Source organism: Calidris pugnax, unplaced genomic scaffold (assembly GCF_001431845.1).
Source record: "Calidris pugnax isolate Ruff unplaced genomic scaffold, ASM143184v1 scaffold18, whole genome shotgun sequence".
NCBI classification, from domain to species: Eukaryota; Metazoa; Chordata; class Aves; order Charadriiformes; family Scolopacidae; genus Calidris; species Calidris pugnax.
The window spans coordinates 4,338,091-4,362,841 of NW_015090812.1; the positions used below are offsets into that span (position 1 = coordinate 4,338,091).

The following is a 24,751-nucleotide window of genomic DNA, read 5'->3' on the forward strand; positions in this document are numbered from 1 at the left end:
AGTTGGCAGCAATTTATACCTGTTTGCAGCTGTATAATGCTGCTCAGATGAAATATTACTTGAAAAGTTGGCTTTTTTTTTTTTTTTTTTTTTTGCAGGGGCTTCACTAAATCAGGTCAAAACCAACACTCCAGTTAAGCCAGTGACACACTGTGCATGGCTGAGCTCCGCAGCCATATGGGAGCAGCTTAATAGGGGTCAGGGGGAACGCCGGCGGCTCTTTCAAGCATGGGGGGGGCAGAGCCCCGCTTTCAGCAGTACCCACCACCTTTTATCCTGGTGCCAAACCATTTCTGAGCAAGAGCCCCTGGGCTGGTGGCAACGGTCTCCCCACCGGTGACTCCTGTGCCACCGTGGTGGCTTTCCACCTGATTTGTCACACTGCCTTCTGCCGTGTTTTGAATTAAATCTTTCAAACTAATCAGGAGTGAACTAGTTACTAATCTTCAAAGGGAGTCCTAAAAAAAATAAATTTGCTTTAGGAAATGCTGTTAAACATTGTTTGTGTGTCTCTGTTTTTCTCATCCTTTTCTCTGGGCAAAAATCAGTATTACTTCGTTCTTACAAGGGGGTGTAAAGTTATGGCAGATGTTGGCTCTCCAGTACATACAGCTGGAGGAGGAAAGAGGACTGACTATTTGGGATCAGTCTTTTCTCAGAGTTTCAGATGAATTGCGATATTATTACATCTCCATAGGCTGTTTGGTGCTTTGGCCTCTCATAAATAGATCAGAAGCAGCTGAATTTCTTGTGCAGGTGGATTGATTTCTTGCTTGCTCCTTGCAATTTATGTGGGAAGCTTTCTAGAGCATCTTACTACTTTCGGATAAAGGGCTGTACGTGCTCAAATGAGAGAGTCGTGTTAGTTGTGTAATGCATGCAAATTTAAATAAAAATGGTTATTTTAGAACTAAATGAGAAATATTAAGACATTACCTTATTTAGCATCTTTCTGTTCCGTGCTTGACTTTGACTCCTTGTCCTTGACATGGCCTATATAACAATTCCCTTGCTAGCGTGCCCTTGCTGCCCAGCCCTGTGGGAGGGCCTGGAACAAACGGGTAATTCCTAAAAGGTTTTAATAATGTATGAATAGCATTAAAATAAATGCGGGTAAAGTTTTGACCTTTTGAATCTGTAAAATTACAGATGCACGCATTCTGGAAAGAGGGGTTGTGATTTATAGGTGCCCTGGGGGCAGGTAGAGAGGATTGTCGCTGCTTGGATGTGATGTTATGACGCTCTTGATTTATTATCTTGTCAATAATAGAAATTGCAGAGCGCTACAGTGTGGAAATGGCATCTCACCCTGCTTCTGCCCAGCACTGTACAGCATTTGGTTGGGATGTGAGAGCTGCTGAGCGTTGGCAGAATGGTCAGCCTGGAGAACATCTGGGATGTAGCTGCTCCAGAGGAGGTTTGTCTCTGCAGAGGGGACAAATAACCAACAAGTGACATAACGAATCCTGGCAAGGAAAGGTGTGGGGGGAATGTGGAGACTGGCTTGACTCCCTTTCTATTCCACCTCTCCCAGCTTATTTTGGAGCTTGGCAACACATTGCTCTGGAAGAGCAGAGGTTGTGGGCTGGTGTCTGTGTGCTCGTGTGCTTGTTCCACCTTGTATTGGTGGGGACACCTGAGGTCTAGGGAGGGAAGGAAACTGTGAGGCAGTGCAGCCACAGAATGGGGGTTTGGCTGAATGTGACACACCTCAGGTGTCACTGATTTAGGGCTCTGCTGTGTCCTTGCAAGGTTAGAGGGAGGTTTTCACTTTTTGTTGCTTTTTCGCTTTCATTGTTATAAAATATTTTATTGATTTATATAAGATGATCACCAAAATATAGACAAATAATAAAATGACTAAGCTGCAAACTAAAGCTTTACCCTGGCAGCCTTCTGGCTGCATCAATAAAAAACAGACTGCAGTGTGGTAAGTTGTACAGTAAAATCACACTGAGAAATGGCAGTGAAAACAACTAATAAAAACTGACATAAACATCCAGTTTTAAGAATGAATTCAAATAAAGCGGAAAACAATACATACTTTTCAAATTGGTGATTGGGAAGGGGGTGAAAATATCACTGCAGGCTGTATATTTTCCACAATTTTATGTTTGCATAAATCAAATTTAAGTAGTCTCTTATTGCTGACTATGGAAAAATATTTCAAATTGTAATTTTGTTGCGTGTGTTTGTTCTGAGGGTTTTTATTCGTTTTTAGATAATACTGAATCTCTAAGGACAGGCCTGAAGCTGAAATAATTGCAGATTTCCTATTGCTTTGCTATTTAAAAACTTGTTAACTATTCTGCTCTCAAAGCAGAAAAGCTGCACCAGAGCAAACTGGACTGTGATTGCAAGGGCAGCAGCAGGTGTCTGTGGTTTTCCACTTTTAGCTGCAGTAAAACAAGAAGAAAACACAGAAGATCAGATTTTGTTCTCCATTTGAGCTTAACGTAAATTCAGGTTAACCCATCAGGAGAGCTCTTCCAGGTTTGGAAGCACAGCATGACTTGGGAAGCAGGAGGGTTTTGTCTTTTGACTTGGGTTTTGATCAACGAGGATTTTTTGAACAGATATAATTTTGAACAGTATCCTCTAAGCAGCCAAAAACTATCATCGCTTATGCTTTAAATATTAGTGACACGTCCATTTTGCATTGGTTGACTTGTGTAGATGACGATTGAGGGTTTGATCTTAATTTTGAGTCTGTGTCTGAATTGAGTTACCAAATGACTTGGTGTTTTCACAGAAAACTGGCATGAGCCTGAAGACTTCTAAGCAACTATTTATAAATTCATCTGTCTCCAAAATAACTTTGTACTCTTGTACATAGTGCATCTGGCTTTAGGGAAGAGTCAGATTTAGTCTTTGGGAGACTGCCAGCAAACCAATAAAGCTTTGCTATGCAGGACAGGTGAGTGTTAGTCCTTAATTTGGATGTAGGTGCTTCTCTGTGTTGTAGCCTTAGCCCTGTGGCTGGTCCTTGCTTACTATCATATGCAGCAGCCTTGTAGGCACCATGAGAGGCCTGTGTCCTGCATAGGCAAGGAGCACAAGCCCAGTGGGTGCAGGACCCAGGGGCTGTGCTTCTTACAGCCCGAGAGTCCTACAGTGTTTCCAGGCATTATATGCATTTACCAAGTTTACCCCTTCATAAACAGCTATTCCACTCTTAGCAAACCTTGACTTAGTTGCTTCCATGGAAAAAGCAAAAAAAAAAAAATTTAAAAAATCAGTGTAAGGCAGCTGCATTACATAATGAAGGTCACCTGGAGACACAGATATGCTGAAAGTCCCCTCTGTTCTTTTCTATTCCTGGGGACAATCGGCTTATTTTCATTTTAACAGCTTACTATCAGTTCTGACCCATTTAAAATTCACCTGCCATTTGAATTGTATGACAAGACCTGCTGACCCAGGAACAAAGTGAAAATTGTTCGTATCTTCATAATGAACCGCTGCAGACTGAGAGCTGAGAAGAAAAAAGGAAAAGAATGGAGCCAGCTCTGAGAAACAAAACTCTTTTTTTATAAGGCGGGGAATAGAAGCTTTCTTACTAGAATATTGTAAGTGGTTTTACTCTGCTATCTGTTAGCAGTTTCACATCCTTGAATCGTTTATTCTTTCACAAGAAAGGAAGTTTGCAAGTTGTTGTATGATCAAGCATAGGCCCCTTCCTTTCTCTAGTAATTATTCTGCCAACCCACTCCTCCCTTCCACCACTCTCCCAATAAGGAGCCGAAGGCAGAGGAGGGAGGATGGGTCAGTCTGTGTGTTACCTGCTTCTGCTGGACCCTGTCCATTGGAAGGGAAATGCCTGCTGGCCAATGGCTCTAGTTCCAAGGAACAGAATCGTTAAAACATGGCCATTTGGAGAAACTTCTGGCTTTGAAATTTTCCGGCTGTGTTTGCTCCTTCTTTGATATCAGTTGGGGTTTGTGGTTTTTGTTAGCTTTTTTGTAGTGAGGGGTGTGTGGTTATCTTTAGACATCTGTCCTCTTTAATAATTAATTTCATGATAAATGGCCGCAGCCATGTCCAGGAATATTAGGTGATTACCTGACCCAGAATTGAGCTGCTGTTGACAGGGCAATGGGCTTAACTACATATTTGTTATTTTAGTTTTCTCATCCAAGTTGGTAGCTCTTGAGCTCCCCTGTTCTTGTCTGCACTCCAGCAGTAGAGCATTTATGAATGCAGGTTGCTCTTTGGAGCTGTTTCAAGCTGCTTCTCCCATATTCTGGGTGGCCAGAAGGTTTCAGGGAGTCTCACTTTCCTTGGCTGGCCAGGAACCGCAGCAGAGCACAGCAGGACACTCAGCTGCAGCTGGTTGGGAGTCACGAGCTTTAAGTTTAGACTCAATTCTGCTGTAAAGTGTAGTATCTTGTGAAACCAGGCATAAGCGGGATGATTAATGCAAGAGTGAGACGTGGCCAGCCTGTATTGCTTGGGCTAAAATTTATAACTTGGTTTGAAATGGGAAGGGAGGGAGAAGGAGTAGACAAGTTGTTCATGAGACTGAAAGACGGAGGGAAGTTCTGAAGTTTATAACCTCTGTCAGCTGCCAGATTGATTCACAGATTGGTGAAAAGATGGTGAAAGTTATTGGCAGGTTTTGAATAACCTGCTAATCTACATATTGAGCCCTTGAAAGTCCTGCACCTGGCTCTGGCAGGGCTTGTCCACTCAATGGGCAGCTTCTGCCAGTGATGCATAGTTCGCAGTGATCTTTTGGGAAACTGGAGTTCTGTATCTCCGGGTTTTTCATTATTTTTAATTATAATGTTACCATCAAGGAATGGGTAATTACCCAGAAAATTTAGTCTCAAACCTACATTCATCTCTCCTAGACGAGCTTTAAGTTTAGACTCAATTCTGCTGTAAAGTGTAGTATCTTGTGAAACCAGGCATAAGCGGGATGATTAATGCAAGAGTGAGACGTGGCCAGCCTGTATTGCTTGGGCTAAAATTTATAACTTGGTTTGAAATGGGAAGGGAGGGAGAAGGAGTAGACAAGTTGTTCATGAGACTGAAAGACGGAGGGAAGTTCTGAAGTTTATAACCTCTGTCAGCTGCCAGATTGATTCACAGATTGGTGAAAAGATGGTGAAAGTTATTGGCAGGTTTTGAATAACCTGCTAGTCTACATATTGAGCCCTTGAAAGTCCTGCACCTGGCTCTGGCAGGGCTTGTCCACTCAATGGGCAGCTTCTGCCAGTGATGCATAGTTCGCAGTGATCTTTTGGGAAACTGGAGTTCTGTATCTCCGGGTTTTTCATTATTTTTAATTATAATGTTACCATCAAGGAATGGGTAATTACCCAGAAAATTTAGTCTCAAACCTACATTCATCTCTCCTAGCTTTGGTGGCCACACGAGATAAGCCACAGACTGGAGTAACTGTGGGATTTGCAGAGGAAGGTCTGCGTGGCACAGCCAGTCCAGCACATTGTCACGAGAATTGGTGACTATCACACTCTGTTGTACTCCTCTTCCCCAGTTGCACTTAATGTTCAAGTAATATTGGGCTCATGTGGCCCAGCATGGCAGTTAGATCCCATTTTTACCTTCTCTTGAGTAGTCACTAAGAACCTAGGTTTCCATCAGATGCAACCTTGCTGTCGTGAGGACCACTGTGTGCTGGCACAGCTGCTCTTCCAGGCTCCTCACACAAACAGCAAAGGCTCCAGAGTTTACAGAATTTGGGGAAATAGTTTGCGGTTTTTACTGTCAAGTTGAAGATTGAATGAATTGGATTTTAATTGAGAACTGACTTTTCAGTCTCTGTGACATCTCTTAGACCTAAAACATCAGAGGTTTTCTGATGACTGTGTGCCATGACCCCTTGGAGTCCTCTCCGATGAGCATACTTTGGTATCTTGGGGCCAGCCAGCAACGTACACGGTAGACTCTACAAAATCTTTTTCTGAATGTTCATACACTATAAAAAGTGAGGGTTTTTTAATACACAGACATGAAGAGAGTTCTCTCGATTTTTGAAATAAACTCTCTGGGATTTAATCAATTGCTTCCAGCTGGGCAAGGAGAGGCCTAATAATAGGAGGTTGTACCCCATGTCTCAAGTGATTTTAGCTGCACAGAGAGTCTCACCCGGAAAATTGTCATACTGTAACAGTGGCTCCTGCCTGGTCATACAGACTGTCCAACAGTAATTTAACCTGGCAGAGAATTTTTACTTAAAAGCTGCACTTTATTAATCTGGTAGAAAGGACTTCACCTTAGCAAAAGGAAAGGTGGACCAGAGCGGTCAGACTGACATTGCCTTGCTTTTGGCTCTCTGCAGTTGAGCTGCTTGCGGTCGATACTTTAATCAGTAAATCCTCTTGTAGCCAAGCACTTGATAAAGTGTCAGTGTAAGAGGAAAAATAAAGGCGTGTGAACACTTCAGCAACACCCAGACAGTGGTGAGATATGGACAGCAGGACTTCTGAGCTGGCTTTCGTTTGTGGGGGATCTGTAAAGCTGCCAGAGGGTCCAGACCTCCTGTCAGCAATTGTTCAAGAGTCATGGAGTCTAAAATATATCTTATTTATTTTGTATATCTAACGTAACAAACAACTTAAATGGCTGTTGATGCTCTGACAGCAGAGTGGTTTATTTCACTTATCTTACTATCTTTCTCATTCTTACTTCCCCACTGTTGGTTCTTGAGGGATCCAGTTTAGCACACTCTTACCAAAATGAAGGGCTTTGACCTTTTTCTTGTTGTTTTTTGTTACAGCCTGCATGAAGATGGGACAGCAGGAAGGAGTTTAGCAAAAGCTCTCTTGGCTCTCGCTGGTTATGAGACATTTCAGGTGAAATTACCTCTTGATGGAAGCCTAAAATTGAGGGCATGACCAGTCTTCTGAAAATCTGGCTCTAACTGTTCTGGTTGTAGTGTTTGGGGCTCTTCAGTGAAAAGTGTTTTGACAGGATAAAAAAAATACTGTATGTTACTCAGCTTTAATGGGGAATGCAGCTTTCGGTGTTTCCCACCCCTCTTGTTCGCAGATTTCAGTCTCTGAGCTTGTTGTGCATCGTAAAATTCGTTATGTTGCCTAATTCCTCATAGTTACACTTGCTGAAGATATTTACTAACTTAAATTTTTCAGGCCGGTAATGTACCACTGTGCTTGGTTTATCAGTATTTTTGCAGAATGGTGTGTGCATCCAGAGCATTTCTTAAAACACTTGTGAGTTTTAAGATTGCCTCAGGCATCGGTGCCAAAAGCAAAAGAAGTTATATTTCTTTTTTTCTTCTTCTTCCTTTTTTTTTTTTTTGCAGTTGTCAGAAATGAAGAAATTTAAGCGCACATCTCCAGGGTTGTTTATAACCGGGCATCTCTCGACACCCAAAGCTGCCTGGCTTTCTTACACGTAAAGTTCTGCCCTGACATTGGGACTTATTTATAGTTGATTATCCGGGACAAGAAGAAGTCAAAGAAAAAGTGATGTTTCCTAGGGAATGAGAAGCCCTTGTCTGGCACTCATGAATTACAAGGCTGAACTTTTTTATGTGTGTGTCTCCTCCTCCTTTTGCTCCGTTTTGTTGCTGCCTCCAGTAACATTTTTCCTGACTATAGTAGCATTGACTCCTGTGATAGTTTAATAGTTTCTGCTGTTTACACAGTTGTCATTTGAGTTGTTGTGATTTAAATTTGCATGCAGGGTTGGTAAGGGCTGGAGTTTACCGTGGTACCCCAAAGGTAATTTGTATTCTGGTCGCTGGAGTTGTCTTGGTAACACTTAGGTAACTGGAAACCATTTGCAGAGGGGAAGTTTTATTCTGATATTGCTCACCGGTCCCAGTTGTGGTGGTGACAGGCTGGATGGTGTTTAGTAGTTACAAAACCTTTTAACTTTGCCCTGTAGCCATAGAGGTTCTTACCTTTGCTGCTGTTTAGAGAAGAGTTTGGAGGAACATACGAAAATGATTCCTCTGCTTGTTCCTTAATTTCTGACATGCTGAGTTTAGGGATGCTGTCACTTCTGCTGGAGGCAGAATTCTCATCCCTGAATCTCACTTTTTGGTTCTGATGCCACTTTTTAGTTTCTAGAGGATACTGATTAGCCTGGAGGGTAAAGATCATTCCCTGCACTGCAGTTGTAGCCATGCAGTATTGCCAGTATATGTGATATAACAGACTTTTTTTTTTGTAATTAATTATCTTTTATGTTGAATTAAAATTGTACATGTAGACTAGTGATTTTAATGTATGCGAAAGCTGGGGACCCAGAAAATTTCTGAAGTATTGCGAGTTTGGGACTCCACACTCAAAGAGCTAGGCTTTTACAAACTCCTGTTTTGAACAGTCTAAAAAGACACCACTGACTTTCTTGTTAAAGTTAAAAAGTGTTAAAATGTTGCTGTTAAAAAGTGTTGAACATTTCATTCTGACTGCACGAGTAGAAACTATTAGTACTTTACCACCTACAAGGACCCAGTATGGAATGGGCGATGCTGGAAAAGAGAGAAAACATAATAAACCAGTCATCTTGGACACATTTTTCATGGTCACTGATCTCCAATAAATCCATTCATAGCTGTTAATAGAAAAATCACAGTGACAATAGACTTAATCAGGAGCCAAATATCGATACAAACTCCTGTACTTCTGGACTTCTTGTGCTAAAAAAAAAAATAATAAATTTACCTCGTCTGTAGTACATTTAAATCTGGACTTAAATGATGTCAATGCATTGTTGCAATGTGTCTTGGTGAAAGAGGTTTTTAGAGCTAATCTGAATGGGAGTAGCTACAGTGACTTCAAAGCAGATAAGCCATTTCTCACACCAGCAAGGCAAGGTATGGGCGGGTTTGGTATTTGGAATTACAGACTGAAATCTGCAGAGCTGCTTCTGCATCGTACAGGAAATGCTTTCTCCACTTTTTGCTTTCTTTCCTATTGTGAATGAACCACAGGAGAATAAGGCCAAAATCCACTTTTGTATTGCTGGAAGAAAGCTGTTAGGCTTTGATAGCAGCTTATTTTCACAGAGTTTTCTCCTTTATGTCTCATTTAAGATGGTTTCTATAGGTTTTACATAGGTAAGTCACTGGCCTCATGAAAAAAACTGAGAAACACATAGAAGTAAAAAGAAGTGGTAATCATTGGGAGGATTATATATGTGGATGTCTTGGTTTTATGGTACTTGATGTTTCAGCAGTGTTCATGTGGGACTCCTTAAGCAGTAGAAAGTTCACGGTTTCATAGAACTTTATTTTCCCTTTATTCCTGTAAAACACCTTTGGAAATCAGTTCAAAGGCACAGTAGCCTTTGTTACACTTGTCAGTCATACCTTCTAATGTATGTTTTAAAATGCTTTTTTCTTACAAAGTCAAGGGAATTACTGATGAATGTGACTAGTTAATAATGGAGTAAAAAAAAAAAAAAAAGAAAAATTCCTTGTGAAAGTAGGGAAGATCTGTCTGCAGCTGATGCTGCTGTACAAGTGACGTGAGGGTTGCTTATTAAGTGAGTTAACTACACATCCTCCGGGCTTGCTTTGGGTGTCTGCAGATGATGCTGCTGTACAAGTGACGTGGGGGTTGCTTATTAAGTGAGTTAACTACACATCCTCCGGGCTTGCTTTGGGTTGTGGATCGCTTCATTCCAGATGTTTTACCACAGAGCACTAAGGGATGGACTGCTGCCTGGGACCGAAGGCGGGATGCTCCATCCACCTAGCCTGGTTGCATTTGGCTGGAAGGGGTTTGGTTTTCTAAAGCAGGGGAAAACTCTGTTCACAAAACATCTTGCACAAAGAGGGAAGGTTGGTTGTGTTTAGAGGCAGCAGGCAAATTGGTTTCTCTTTTGTCTCGGCCCTCCTGCACTATTGCTTTGCAACTCCTCTATCTCCAGCAAGAGACTTGGGGTTTCTTTGTTGCCTCCTGCTCATTTCCATGGTTGCCGATGGTGCCATGTGGACAAGCCATGGGGAAGGAGATGGCCAAGTGTGGTAGCAGAGGAGAGCAAGAGCAAGAATGGAGCCTGTCGCTAGGGCTAACTGTACGTAATTGCATAAATTCCATCAAGTACATCCCATGGTTTCAAGCCCCTGGAAGCTGTAAATAATGCGTTTTAATTAACAGGTTGCCAGGAGCTTTAAAGGAAATCAGATTGGACCGAGGGCTGCAGAATTCGGCAGCTGTAGTGTACGTGCAGTTTGACTAACTGCTGGTTGCTCATTTTATTTTAATTAAATGAGTTACAGAGCTGAAAGCTCCTGCCATCCTCACCTGGGTACCATTGAAATCCATGAGGTACGGAGCTGGGGAATTGGGCAGAATTGGTTGACAGTAACAGCAGAGGAGACTTTGAAGCTGTGTGCAGAGCTGTTACTTCAAAGTCAAACGAATCACAGCATTTCCGGGATTGTATTTCTTTGTGTGGTTTGGGTTTTACGTTTCTCTGCAACCTGTGGAATTTGGTGGTGACAAGAAGCCCTTCCTTCCTCTTCTGTGTTAGTTGAGCTTTAGGGGTGGAAGGTGAGAAGCATTGGACTCTTTGGTGAGAAGGTGAAGGAAGGTGAGAAGCATTCACTCTTTGCCAATCTATGAAGTACTTTGGAGTGATGTGTCCTGTAGCTGCTCTGTACAACTGATTTGTATAGTGTTTGGTAATTCATTTGGCTGCAGAAATGAGCAATGTAAAGGCCACAGAAGCTGTATCTTTAATGCCATTCCCTGTCACCATCTCCCAGCACAACCAAGGTCAGAGGCTGTTGATCTCTCTTTGCCTCAGTTTCTCTCCCTGTGCCGTGAGGTTAATGGTGCTGCCCTGTGGCGTGGGGGTGTGGTGGAGAGGAGGTCTCTGAAAGATGGGAGCTGTGACAGTAGAGGTGGGAGAACACAGGTACCTCAGATGGGGAGATAAAAGGGTAATGTTGATCCCTGGTGGGGTCCAGCTTATAGACAATCTGCCTGCTGCTCCCTCATGACCTCAGTTCACAGCAACTTGAGAGCAAGGGGAAATGTGCCCACTAAAAATGTTGACATGGTTCCACCATCTGCTTCTACTGTATTAACTTTCCTGACTAATTGCATGTGTGATGCTGTGCCACATGGTAGCTTTGTTCTTTACATCAAAAGACAAAGCCTTTTTGTGTTTCCTATGGACCTTTGAACCACGCTTGCCATTGAAGGCCCTGTCAGTGTGACACAGTAGCTGTTGATGTCTTCTTGCCTTGATGATTAGAGAGCTCAGAATAAGTAAGCTTGGTCATACTTGTTAATAGGTTAAAGGGTATTGTTGCATGCATCATAATTTCCATGTTGTGCCTATTTATTTCCCATCCCCAGGGTACTAGTATTTAATATTGCCATGCACAAAAGCCTTTGACAACACATGATGATGGGTGAAGAGGTTTGTGCTTGAATGGAGGAACTCCGTGACTGATGCCTAACTCTTAACCTGACCACTTCACTTAATGTAATGCAAGAGCCCATCCGCTCCTGCTTCCTGGCAGAATATTAATAGACGTTTGTTTGGCGCTGTTCCGCCGTAACAGACTTGGATCAGAGGATGAACCTGCTGTTCAGTCTGAAACGATGCTGGCTTTGGAGACGTTTTTGAAAATGCTTTTGTGTGTGATCCCTTACAATTCCCAGAGCTCTGATTCAGTGGTCTTAATAAGCAAGATTCCTGGCAAATTAGTCATTAGGCAATTCATGTCTTCTTTACAGAGCAGCTGACAGAGCTGTAGAAAAGGTACCTTCACAGGTACACATACACAGGGACATCTGTGGCACTGGTCTATCCAAAGATCATTAAGAACCAGGATCTAATTTTTATTTTTTTTTTATAATCTTGAGTGTTTCTGATGTGTTGCTATCTAGTTAATTCAGTGCAAGTTCCTGTACCATACATACTGATATGGCATGAGAATGCTTGTCAGTAGTGTTTATGAATTATTACTTTCCATTTTCCATTTCTATTTCTGGTGTCTGAAGCAGCTAAGGAATTCAGGACAATGAATGCATGGTCAGAAAGGGGAACTTTTTTTTTCAGTAATCCTAGAAATAATTTTTACTCCAAAAAGTACTGTCATTTTGCTAAAAATAAAGCAAATGGAAAAAGAGGATGAAGCTGAAAACACCGAGTTAAAACTTCAGGAAAATCCCTGCTCCTTTCCTTACTGACTCTGTATTCTCCTGAGACTGTGCAGTGGATATTTTAATTTTGGAGTATTTTAGCCTTCCAGAAAAGTAAACCATGGCATGTGGGGCTTTTTAACAGTATAGAGAATTTCTTGCATTTTTCACCCTGCAATTTATTGATTATAGTTGGAACAAGAGAAAAAGAGTAAACATTTATCCAATGCTCAGCAACTGGACCATGTATAGAAGTCCCATAAAGTGCGGTATTGCTTCTAATAAAAAATAAATGGATGCAGCAGGAATAAGGAGAGTAACAGCTTCATTTTCCCTGCTGTTGGCTGCCAAACAGGATGCTCAGGTGTGTTACTACACATGTAATTCCCTAATCGAGAGCACAGACCCGTGTTGCTTTTCCCTACTGGCCGCTCACATGGATTTGTGCACGGAACCGTCAATATCTTCTTGGTCACCCCAGATCTGGTACATGGCTCTTGTCCCCTCTCCCTGTTTCCTACACACAGAAGGCATCTTTTTGCCACTGAGACGATTGGGTCTTCACGTATGTGATCTAGATCATTGATCCTGACTCTTGAAGAGCCTTTGGGGTTTTTTTTTCCTTTTTTTGTATTTTATTTGTTTTGTTAGGGATTGTGAGTTTTGCCTTGAGTTCTGCTGGGTTGCCAGTGTGTCATTAGATTTGGGTGATTTATATTACAGGTCAGAAATACCAGGGCTGTTAGGAACTAACACGTTTTTTGGGAACGTGTAATACTTGTTCATCGGAATGTCGCACGCCTGTGTTTTGCCGCGCTTACCAACACGGAGCTTGCAGGTGTAAATATCAGGTTGCTGGTTTTCCACACAGTTGTAGGTACAGTACGCAGCCTGGAGCTGTGCCAAGTCCTGCAAAACAGGGCTCAAATGGTATGTATTTCTCTTCTGGCTGTTTTAAGGCTGAGTTGCAGAAGCAGTGACTTGGCCTGCAATTTTGGGGACTCCCGGTGTGTAATCAACCCTGCTCTGCTTTAGGTGGCAAAGGTGACAGAGGAAATGGCTGCTGCTTCCCAGCAGATGTGTTTTATATTCTCACAGCCCGTGTTGGCCCAGTGACCTGGGCTGCAGAGCAAATGCATCTGTGCAAGGACAGACTCCAGCAAACTGGCAGCCAGGGGCTGAGGATCGCCAGAAATGCCTCACGCTGGTTTTTAACACCAAACACAGCATAAATCATACAACTACAGCTGGGGCACAGCGGGATGGTCCTAACTGGGTCTGTGCAGAGTCTGGGACTCCTGGATTTACCTCCCGCGTGCAAACGTGACTTTCAGCAAACTTGGCGTGAAATTCAGCTGAAGGTGCTGTGATTTGCTTTGGTGTACTTTAACCTTACAAGTATGTATGCTAAACTCAGGCAATTAGAACTTAAATGTTGTGTCCAAGCTGTGAAAGATGACTTCTGCAACACAGTGTCTCCCCTGTGAACTCCTGTATTGTAACCTTTCAACCTAACAGCATAACCCAGGAAAGAAACAATAATCCCTCAGGCTTGTGGATGTTTTTGCCATCCTCTCTACTGGTCTTGGAGATTTTGTTACTGCCACCTATAGAAAAGGAATAATACTAAAAAACAATGAATAGCGCAGAAATCTTAAGTAGTGACTATGTAGGGAGTCTCTCCTTTTCCTTGTATCCCTTCTCAGTATCACTTAGTGAAAGGATCTGCATTTTCATGTGTTAGTCTCCTCCTTTCTCTCTTTTTCTGAATAACTGAAGGCAAATTCAGCCTAAAAGTGTGGCTGTTCTGTTCCCCTTGTGCCTATCTGATGTGCTATAGGCATGCTTGTAGGTGGAAACCAATATTGCTCCATGAACTTAAATTAACAGCTTCTGCTTCTCTGCCTTAATGTAGTTGCTCACAGAAATGGCCATCAGTATGGTTTGTCCTCAGGAAGCCTGTATTTTTTTTCATCGGGGGTTGATTGTTTAACTTCTCTATGGAGAGGGATAGCCATTAATAATTTGTGGATATCAAGAGTTTTCAAGCTCCAGGGACTGCACGGTGTCAGTCTGGCCGAAGCATCCAATGCTGGTGATCACTCCCAAGTTTCAGGGTCTGGGGATATTTTCACTCTTTTCACGTTTCTGTCCTCAAACATTTTCATATCTCTGTGGCCACCCTGTTGAACAGCAGTATTTATAGATGCCTCCTTGAGGCACATAACTCTGACTTAGAGGAGGGTTAAAAAACCTACTTAGAAAACAGACATCATAGGCTGTCATAAAAACATCTGCGTCCAATTTTGCACAGAGACCACTGAGGCCAATAATTATTCATGGACTTTGGTTGTGTTTCATCAGGGTAGAATATGGCCCCTAGTGTTTCATTCCCAGAAATAGAAAGAGAGAATAACATGAAGTGCCTCTTGGGGAATCTGCAGACATCTTTCATTGTGAAATAACATACATGGAGGTGCCACCCAAGAGCTTGTGTCTTGCAACAATGTCTTGCTGCTTGTTAAAGCAACCCAAAACCCGGAGCAGACAGACAAAGCTGGCAATTCTGTCAGCAAAAGTCAGTGTGGATGAGCTCTAGTCAAAGAAATATTTAGAAACTAACTCAAAACTCAGAACATACCAAATCCTTTGAAGGGGTCATGACTGCAACAATATGGAGTTCTGGAAACATGTTCAACTTCCACAGCAGAGTGATGGCTGCTCTTTTCCATTCAGGCAAAATTTTGATTTGAGCTTAAGATACCTCACGAACAGGTGTGGCTGAAAGATGTGGGTCACATCCGTGGCTGTGCCACAGATTTGCTGCATGACTTTTGCCATGTCATTTAATGTCTCTGCGTCCACATACCTGTAACTGAGGACATGCATGACTTCCATATTTCGGGTCCTCAGATCTCTTAAGCAAGAGGAGCAAGCTTTTCTGATAGTCCTTTTGTACAATATGGTTGTACTCATATAATCCTTGCTATAATAAAAATTACATTTTCTGAAGCCTGACCCTGTCTGTACACTTGCCAGCCTCCTTGTCACCGTTGGTGCTGTATGAAAATGAGCGTCAGTGAGATTTTTGTCGGTGGGCATGTTTTGACACTGAATGGCAGGTACTTTTTCGCACCTGCCAACTTGCCACATTGCAGTGAAGTTGATGGGTAGCATCCAGAGGTGACTGCAGGATGGACGGGGTTGTCAGGCTATTTCTGAGCAAAGCTGGGGGTGTACTTAAGTTGTTGGTAGGAAAATCTGTTACTTCCTCCCCCTTCTCCTGAAGAAGGACACAATTTTCCAGTTTTCCAGTTTACAAGTAGAATCGATGGGATTTTTTGGCGGGAGCTTTATTTTATTGTTGTCTTTTTTTTAAAACTCTGGGGACTTCAACACTGAGATGATGTGGGTTATTGGAGAATAGCAATGAGAAATGGTCACAAAACCTGGTTTTGTGTGGCTTAAAAGATCAAAATGAAAAACCCAAACCCAACCAAACAACAACAAAAAAATACAACTGAAGAAAGCTAAAGGAAAAATGGAGGGAGCCGATGTTGGAGGGAGCCTTGCCCAAAGGAGTGTGGAGCACGTTGCTCCAAAGCAAGGCAGTGCTTGAGCCCAGGCTGTTGACTGCTGTGAAGCTCCCTAAGACAAAAGCCCCAGGGTCCTGCCAAAACCTTCAAACTCCAAAGAATAATTTGTCTTCAGTACCCAAGTGTTACATTTTACAGACCTCTGATGCCCTAGAAGGAGCACACCAGTCCAAGTGCTAATTCTAGGAGCATCCAAGTGTTCTTGGATTCTCTTCTGGGATTCCTGCTTTTGCTACTGGTGAAGTGTGATTTGTAGGGACAAATGCTGCATTTGTTAGAACAACTCGAATATTTGGAAAAAACCAAAACCATTAGATTAACTTTTGAGCGTACAGCCCTTTCTTGAAGTCTGAAATTGAAGCAGCAACCCAAGGACAGGTTGGGGAAATTTTTTGTTCAGTTTTGCCCTGACTACATGAATAAATTTAGCAATGAGGAAGTGTATTTGTTAGTTGAAGTCACTTTAATTTCATACATGAGAACAAAATGCTATTTCAGCATTCTGTGTTTTCCATAGCTTTCCATAGCTTGCAATTAGGTGCTGCCGTTTTCCTCTTGTTAAACATGAAAATGTGTTTAAATAATTCTAAATAGGGGGCTTACACATATTACCATTTAAAATGCACAGAGGTGGATACCTTTGATACTAATGAAAATCACATATAATACCTCTTTCTCCTTTTATTTGATTTGATTTTATCAGAGGGGTTAATTTATGCTGTACGTATGTATTTTGGCTATTGTAATAGCAGCTTCAAGAAGTCCCCAACCTTCTGACCAGGCTTCTGTCAGTTGGACCTTGTTTTGTGGGGCTGGTTCAAGGGGTCTTGGGGACAAGTTTCTCTAAAATGTGTTTCATGTGGAGTATCCAAGGGAACGTGGTCTGTGTCTGAGCACCGGCTGTTTGAGGTGATCTGATTAATTCTTGCCTGCTGAAATGGCAGTGTGGAAAAAAAAAACAACGAAGTGGTCAGAGAGTGGTTAAATATTCCCTTTCATTACTTCAGACCACTTCCTTAGTGGTCTGAAAATTAGAAGGACTCGACAGTCATAGAATCATATGGGGTTGGAAGGGACCTCTGGAGATCATCAAGTCCAACCCCCCCACCGGAGTGGGTCTATCTAGAGCAGGTCCATATCCACTAGGATTTTTTTATTTCAAGTCACAATTTCAGATCTTACCTATTGCCATTTTGTAGCTGCAAAATAACATTTTTCTGGGATTTGGCAGCAAGGGGCTGCCTGCAGCCAGCCCCACAGCCCTGGCAGAGACGCTGCCGGTGGGATTGGGCTGCCGACACACGGTGTTTGGGTGCCTAAAGCAGAGGCAGCTGGGCATGGCCAGGGATGGGATGCTGTGTGCCCACCCACTGCGACCAGGAAACCTCACTGGGGTGGATTGTCCTACATTCCCTGCCACGCTCCCTCCTCTGCAAAATCCATACCCTGATAGTCAGGAATTGAGAGTGCTTGGGCTGCAGTATTGTCAGATGTGGGTTAGTATGTTCAAATCTCCTTAAGAGGACTAAGACATCCTTTGGGTACATAACCTGGCCAAGGGATTTGGGGTCAATACCACAGACTTTTTTTTGAAGGGCAGGAATGCTGACAAAGTATGTGGTTAGGGCTCAGTCTCCTGCTCCCAACAGTTTCCTCAGTTTAGGAGTACATACCAAGTTTGCAGTGAACTTAACTTCAAATTTTTAAAAGTTTTAAAAATAATTTTTCTTGTATCACTGGGAATTTTTGTTTGGGAGTGGCATCTGCAATGTCATGGTGGCTGTTTGTGATTGAGGTTATAAACTGAAGATACCTCTTTGCTGTCAGGTTTTGTATGGCCCAGAATATCTCTCAAGAGCTGAATAATGAGCCCAGCCCCTACCTTTCTCTTGGTAAGCAGAAGACTTTATTGGGCCAAGCAAATGATTCAGCTCGGGTGGATTTTGCTCACTGTGAGACTGGATTAATTGAGGTCCGTAAGTGCAAAGCGAGCCATACTAATGATGGATTTTGTTCGGGGAAGAGCTGTGTCCTGTGTTACACTTCAAGCTGCCGTTGGCACCTCTCAGGGCTGAGTGATGGCGATGGTCTGTGTTAAGCTCCTGAACTCGTGTGATGCTGCTTTTCTTCTTCTTGTATGGAGTCTTGTCAGCGGCTCTGATAAGCCACTGATCAAAGTTGCCATTGAAGTTTCCCAGCATGAAATGAAACCCTCTCTTATGAATTTCAATTTCTCGTTCTGGCCTACCATCATCTCCCCATTCTCACATCCTACAGGACTGTGCTATTTTACTGCTGCAGGAGGATCACAGCAAAACCTTCATTGTATGGCCTTTTATTTTATTTTTACAGCAGCTTGGGTGAAACTTGTTTCTGCAAGAAGGCTGAATACTGGCTGCAAATGAGAACAGATACACCGTTTGACAGGAGGGCTAGCATTGATTCAGAAGTTAAAATAGGAGCAGGATCTGTGTAAAGGAATGAGGGTAGTGGAACAAATGAAACCAATTTTCAATGGTTTTGGTGTCTGGGGTCTGGTCATTTGTTTTTTAATCCCTAATTGCCTTCTTTCTTCTGCAATAAATCTGCCTTGGGAATGAGATGCAGAAGCTGGACTGCCCTGGCTAGCAGGCAGCACACGCTGCAGACTGGCCCAGTGGCCACTTTCTGCCCTCATCTCCCTCTGCAGAGCTGTAATTTTGATTGTTCTCTATTCAGCTACCAGTTTTATGAAACTTGTAGGAGTAGATTTATTTTTCACATCTTTTCCCTTTTCGGAATTGGTGGAAATTGGCCAACAGTTAGTTGCTGAGGAGGGAATACAGGAAGAGAGCACAGTCTGCAGAATCTTCATGGGTTAACATTGAGGATGCTCTCATCAGCTGGGTTTTCTGTCTGGATACACAACCCAGAGTTTGAACAAAACCCTTAATCTAAAAATCCTGTGGTTTGAGCCTGTTATTACTACATAGGGGTTCATTCTCTTAGGGGGGGAAAGAATATTTTAACCATCCCTTACAGGCAAGTTGTAATCAGAAAATGTGCTTTTACATCCCTGCTGCTGTTGAACAACTACAGCTCTGCTCACGGAACTGTTGATGATAAGAGAGGAAATATGTTCACTCTGCTTTTCAGCTGTGTTGGTTTGGGAAAATTAGGAGTAGCAAAAAATGAAACTATTGCAGAGTGGTGTATTGCATAGTATTACATATGTGCAAACTAGGAATAAACAAGAGGCATGAACTGGAAATTGAATCACAGAGGGCCTGGTGCCTTGAAAGGAGTAACTGTAAAGATTTTTCTCAGCAGAACTGAGGCAAAAGTTAAGTGAGATTAAATGAAATGACTGGGGGCTTGTTGAGGGTACTGGGAGGATGCTGTGGTTTATTAAAAATAGGAAGAAAGAATAAATGCTGGATTTTTAAAGTAGATTCGGATACCTGTTTGGCTTTAGGGTCAGGGATTTGGCCTTCCAGAGAGAAACTTCGGGAATTTAGAAGTCACATTTAGATAATCTAGTTCCTGTTCCTCGCCAGTACAAGACTTGTTCCTTTCAGTATGTATTTATTTTCTCCAGTCTAATTATATATATCCCCAGTGATAGGTTTTTATGAATTCCCTCTATAAATGTTAATGTTCTAAACCAGTCTCCCTGGGTTCTTTGCTTTTAACTTGCTGCAGCGATGAACTCTGAGTCCTTACTTGCAGCTCAGGATAAGTGATGTGAGTAGTGGGAAGGAAAAGGACGTTTTGCAAAATGAGGGACCATGTTGGTTTGATGCAGTTTAGTTTAAAACTTGGTGTATCGGGGTATTTTTCTGTCATGCCTGGATAAAGTTGAAACCTTCTTTTTCCCCCCTTGACTTTCTTCATGGGAGAAGAGGAGTAGGAATGACTTTCTTTGACCAAGCCTTCCTTTGGAAAGCTGCCCAAGCCAGGGCGCACCCCTGGTCACACAGGCACCAACTTCCATCCTGGAGTTTCTGACATATCTGTCCAGCTGCAGATATGAGAGAGGAAAAGAGGGTACTGAAGGCAAATCAAGCAAGAGTCAAAAGAAAAGCAGTCTCTTTGGTGTCACTCTCTGCATCCAAGCAGGGGAGAAGATGAAAGGCTCTGTGTACGCTTCAGTAGCCTTCTCTTTTCTTGTTCCAGGTATCGGTTTGCCCCCCGAGGAGCAGAGGCGCAGGGATGCTGTGACTACTTACTCATGTTTGTTTATGTTCATTTTGAAGAGACATGTGAGCAGAGCTGCCTGGGCTGCTTACGGCAAAGGAAATGGATCTCAGGGGAACAATTAATTTTGCTTGGCTATTTCTGAGCCAGGTGAAACTGTAAAATGAACCTATGTCCTCTCCATTGTCTAAATGGGATGTATTTATTTATTTTACATTTTAATGCACCACTGACAATTTATGGTGTGAGCCTCAATGAATTTTTAATAGAGAATTGATAGAGGAAAGGTGTATAACATGGAAGATTAATAGAAAAGGTTATCAGACTTAAAAAGAAATAGGAAGAAAAAGACAGGGAACTGATATTTTAATTAACTGCTCCCCCGCCTGTGTGGTGATCCCAGAGACACGACGATTGAGTGCCAGAAGGTGAATCTGGTTGGAAATAAAGTGATTCCAGTCTTGCATTAGAGGTGAGAAATGAGGCAATGCTTCAGTATTCTCAAATTGAATAATCTAGGTTGCTATTCGTAACAGAAAGCAGAGCTTGTTGGAATTAAGACAGTCTGCAGAGCCGTGACCCAGTGTGTTGGAGAATAACAGTAGTAAAAGATAATAACAAATTATTTAGAATAGAGTATATAAAATATAAATAATAAAAAGCAGAAATAGTTAAAAATAATAGTAGAAGTAAATATAATAATCATAGAAATGTATGAGCTTCCCATCCTTTAATTGTGCTCCTCTAAGAGATCGGACAAAACAGGTTCTAACAAAGGAGCGAGTGCATTTGTATCCTGCTGATTTATCTGCTGCAGGAGTGTTGGACCTTTGGGTGGGCATGTGGACAGGGATGACACTTTTCAGTTAGGCCACTGCTGATGGACAGTTGTGCCCAACTTCATTTTGTAAAGAGGAGCTGAACTCCGGGAACACATTAACACCTCCCAAGTGACGCCCCGGGACTGTCAGTAATGCTTTTCTCTCCCCCTTTTGTGAATCCTGGCAATCTATTAATTGTGCTGCCGAAGAGCAGCGTCAGGGGAACAAAGCAATCAGTGCCACCATCTGCTGTGAGCAGGTTGGCCGTGTGGAAGGGAATGCCTGTTACGCTCCTTTCTGCGCCTGAACCCCTCGCTCGCGTCCACATGTCCCGGAAATAGCAGTGATCAGAGTGTTAGACTGATGGAAAAAGGGGAGGTTTATTTTGAGGTGGAAAAGTAGTTGTGTTGCTGCTGTCTGAATCTCTAGAAAATGAGTCAGGACAGTTCTCCTATGGAAAATAAGATATTAGGACACTGAGAATGCTAGTATAAAACTAAATACATTTTTAAAATTAAGTTTCTTATGTCTCCAGTATTATACTAGTTTCTGCTTTCTGGATAGAGATGCGATTGTTTCATTTGTAGGTGTCCCCTGACAGCAGATACCAACATTTTACTCAGCTTCACAGCTGGAAAGTGTGTGCATATCCCATCTGTATCTGGTGAGAGTTTCTGACCATTGAATACATCAGGTTAATTAGAGCAAACTGACATCAAATAGATCAGAAGTGATGCTCAATAGCCAGTTTCACAAGTTTTGGGTTTCTAACTGGAGAGGATTAGGAGAAGGTCTGTTCCCTCTGATGACATCTGCAACATCTTTGGAAGATCAGACTGTCTGACCAGTCTCTTGTAAAATTCTCGGTCTATATGGGGTTGGTGTTTTTCCTGTATTAGGTCATAATATCTGGTTTTGAATGACTGAAGGGAAAATCAGGTTTTTTGGTGTTTTGAGTCTGGCTCAGCAACAGACGGGAAGTAAATGTATGTTCTCTTCATAAAAACTGCTTCCTGAGAGATTGTACAGCTGCTTAGTGATGCTTTGCAGCGTTTTCCTGCTGGATGCCTGCTTGGGGAAGCTGCATGTTTTGTGTATTAGAAAATGAGTGCTTCGTTTCTGCCATGTAGACCTCTCCAGCACCTCATGCAGTAATGCTCCTTGTTCCCTGCATAGGCACATGACCCGTATTTAATATGGTTCCCTCGCTGACAGCAGCTCATGTAAGAAAAAAAGAAACAGGGGGAAAAAAGATCAAACCCCAGAGGCTTATTTGTTATGTTTAATGCTTTGAAAATGTTTGCTGGAAGAAGTATTGATGTAGCAATGATGTGTGCACATGACTTATATCAGGGAATAGCTATCAAGCTCAAACCTGACCGTGAGGGCAGCTAAGCAGTGGAACAGTTGCCCAGGGAGATTGCGCTGTCTCCATCTTTAGGGGGTTTTAAGAACAGACTGGATAAAACACAGTGACCTGGTCTGACCTCAGAGCAGGAGCAGGAGGTTGGACTTGATGACCTCCTGGGGTCCTTTACTACCTGAATTTTCCCGTGATCCTATTAGGTGCTGAGCAGCTTTGAAGAGGGAAGAAACAAATCTTCTCACCACTACTGCTTCCTATGTAAATTGATCACTAACAACCAGTCAGGCATAGAATTTTGCTCTTTGAAGGTAGTAACACTGAGACTGAGCCATTGGTTGTGACTCTCACTGCATGGCTGTTCAGTCCAGTTCCTGGCAGAAGAGCCACAGAAGTCACCATTGTAAAAGGAGTGACTGGTGATCACATTGGAACCAATGGGGTCAGATATCTAGGTTACTTTCTGCTGCAGTGGAAGGGAGTGACTGGTGATCACATTGGAACCAAAGGGGCCAGATATCTAGGTTACTTTCTGCTGCAGTGGAAAGATGTTGGTTTGTATTACAGGGCACTGGTGGTGCTGTGCCACTGGCACAAAGGAATAGACCAATTAATTACTTGAGTTCATCTCCTGCATCTTTTTCAAGCACTAGATTAATGCAAGCAAAGCAAATTGTGCAGAGTGGTTGACATTTAATGAAATGATTTTTAGTGTTTGGAGGAGTGCTTTATGATCATCTACTATGGTGACAGATGTACTAAAAAGCCATGAATAGATTGCATAGATAAAAACATTATTACTTATAGTACTCCAAAGGTGAGACTTGTTTGTCTTACCTGTCTGTAAATCATGCAGCACGCTTTCAGTTGCATGTAGGCAGCAGCTCTTTGTAGTAAAAGCCTTACAAAATTATTTTGAAAAAGAACATCCCTGGTTTTTGAATGTGTGGAAAAAGACATAAAAGACTGAATCCATGTTAAATAATGGAGGAATAAGAGTTCTAGCAAGAAGGAATGCCCACCTTTTGATACCTGTTTGACTCTGTCATGAAGAAGCAATGTTGAATGTGAAATGAATCCTCATTACAGGGCAATCAGTATCGTCCTTAGTGGGATTGGATGTGATGGAGGTCTTCTGCACTGCTTATATTCATGCCAATTGCTTTTGCTTTTTTTTCTTGCAGCAAAGAAAACTTGTGCTGAGTCGGATTTCACTTGTGACAACGGGCACTGCATCCCAGCCCGGTGGAAATGTGATGGTGAAGAGGAATGTCCTGATGGATCAGATGAATCGAAAGCAGCATGCAGTGAGTAATACACAAAAGTGGTGTTTCTCAGACGTGTTGTCTTATCAAAGCCTAGGGAAATTGGGGGTGCTGTTCCCAGCGCTTGCAAGATGATCTGACAACTTTTGCTTCTCTTAGAACAGAAATTGAAGACACAAAAGATTCAGGTCATTCAAATCAGATGGTTTCCAAACTTGCAAATGTTCCAGTTTTCCAGACCGTGATACAGGCAGCGCTGTCTAGTGTGTATTTCTGTCTGTAAGGGGATTGAAAACATCTCTAGCTGTGTTACAGTTTATCCAGTTGTAGGGCTTATGATCAGCAGCAGTGCACAAAGATTCTCACTCACCTGGGATCAGGCCTTGGGAAACGCAGATTTGCAGTGCTTTGCGTGGTAGCATATTGGGATTTCTCATCACTGCAGGCAGCACTCCCTTCTTTTGTTACAGAATAACTTTGCAATGTTAGAGCATTGCTCAAGTTTGTTTTTTGTTTTTTTTGCCTCCGAGAACAAATGAATTAAAAAACAGCAGATGAAAGATGAGCAGTATAAAATAACTAAAGCTGAGAGTAAGTATGACAGATGTTAACTGCAGGTAACACCTTTTAAAAACCCATTGGTTCAGTAAGTCATTTTCATGTAACGCATTTTATCTTGTTCTGTTGACTCTCTGAGGAAGTCCATTCATGCTCTGTTGTTCTAGAACTATGAAGATGTTGAGTTGAAGGGAATCCCAGGGATATTTTAATGAAAACACTAACTAATACGCAGACTTATATTTGTGTGCTTACTTATGTCAGCAGATTTGTTCTTGGACAGACCAAGAAACTGGTATAAACCATTTTATTGAATTTCCAGTCATGTACTTCACAAATATGTTCCCATGAGTCAGAAGCAGTGTTGGAGGAAGCATTTGATCAGATTTCACCAGAATGGGGCACATAGAGGACTACAAAATTAACCATACTTTTATTTTTAAGCCTTGTACCAGTCCTACTTTCTCCCTAATTAAGAAAGATGAATGCACTTCACTTGCATAAAATGAATGGAATCATTTTTGCAGCCCTATACAGACTATGGAAAAAATTATTTCAGTAACTACATTAACATATTTATGTACTGCATGTGTGGGTCTTTCGCCCTGCATCCTCCTTAGTCAAAAGCTGTCTTATTAATGCTTCTTCCTCTACCTGATGGTCTGGAGGGGGGCTGAATAACTAAGCAACTGCCATTACCTGTAGTCTCTGTCTGTAAATCTCGTCAGAGGCCATAGCATGGACTGTGTATAGGCCATGCAGAGCTAAGATCCTTCATGATGTCTCTTAATATCTTCCATTCTTTTTCTAGACATTTCATCTTCCCTTTTCTCCCCACTTATTTCATTCTCTGGGGAAATTGGCCTTAAGT

The 24,751-nt window shown here is 42.2% G+C and overlaps 1 protein-coding gene across 3 annotated transcripts in view; it reads left to right on the plus strand.

The window, feature by feature from the left end:
• Positions 1-24,751, plus strand: part of LRP8 (LDL receptor related protein 8) — a 191,899-nt gene that overhangs the window by 92,896 nt on the left and 74,252 nt on the right. For all 3 annotated transcript variants that reach the window (XM_014939436.1, XM_014939437.1, XM_014939439.1), the window contains one exon: positions 23,242-23,364. In XM_014939436.1, the coding sequence (XP_014794922.1) occupies positions 23,242-23,364 (123 nt within the window). The remainder of the gene's footprint in view (positions 1-23,241; positions 23,365-24,751) is intronic.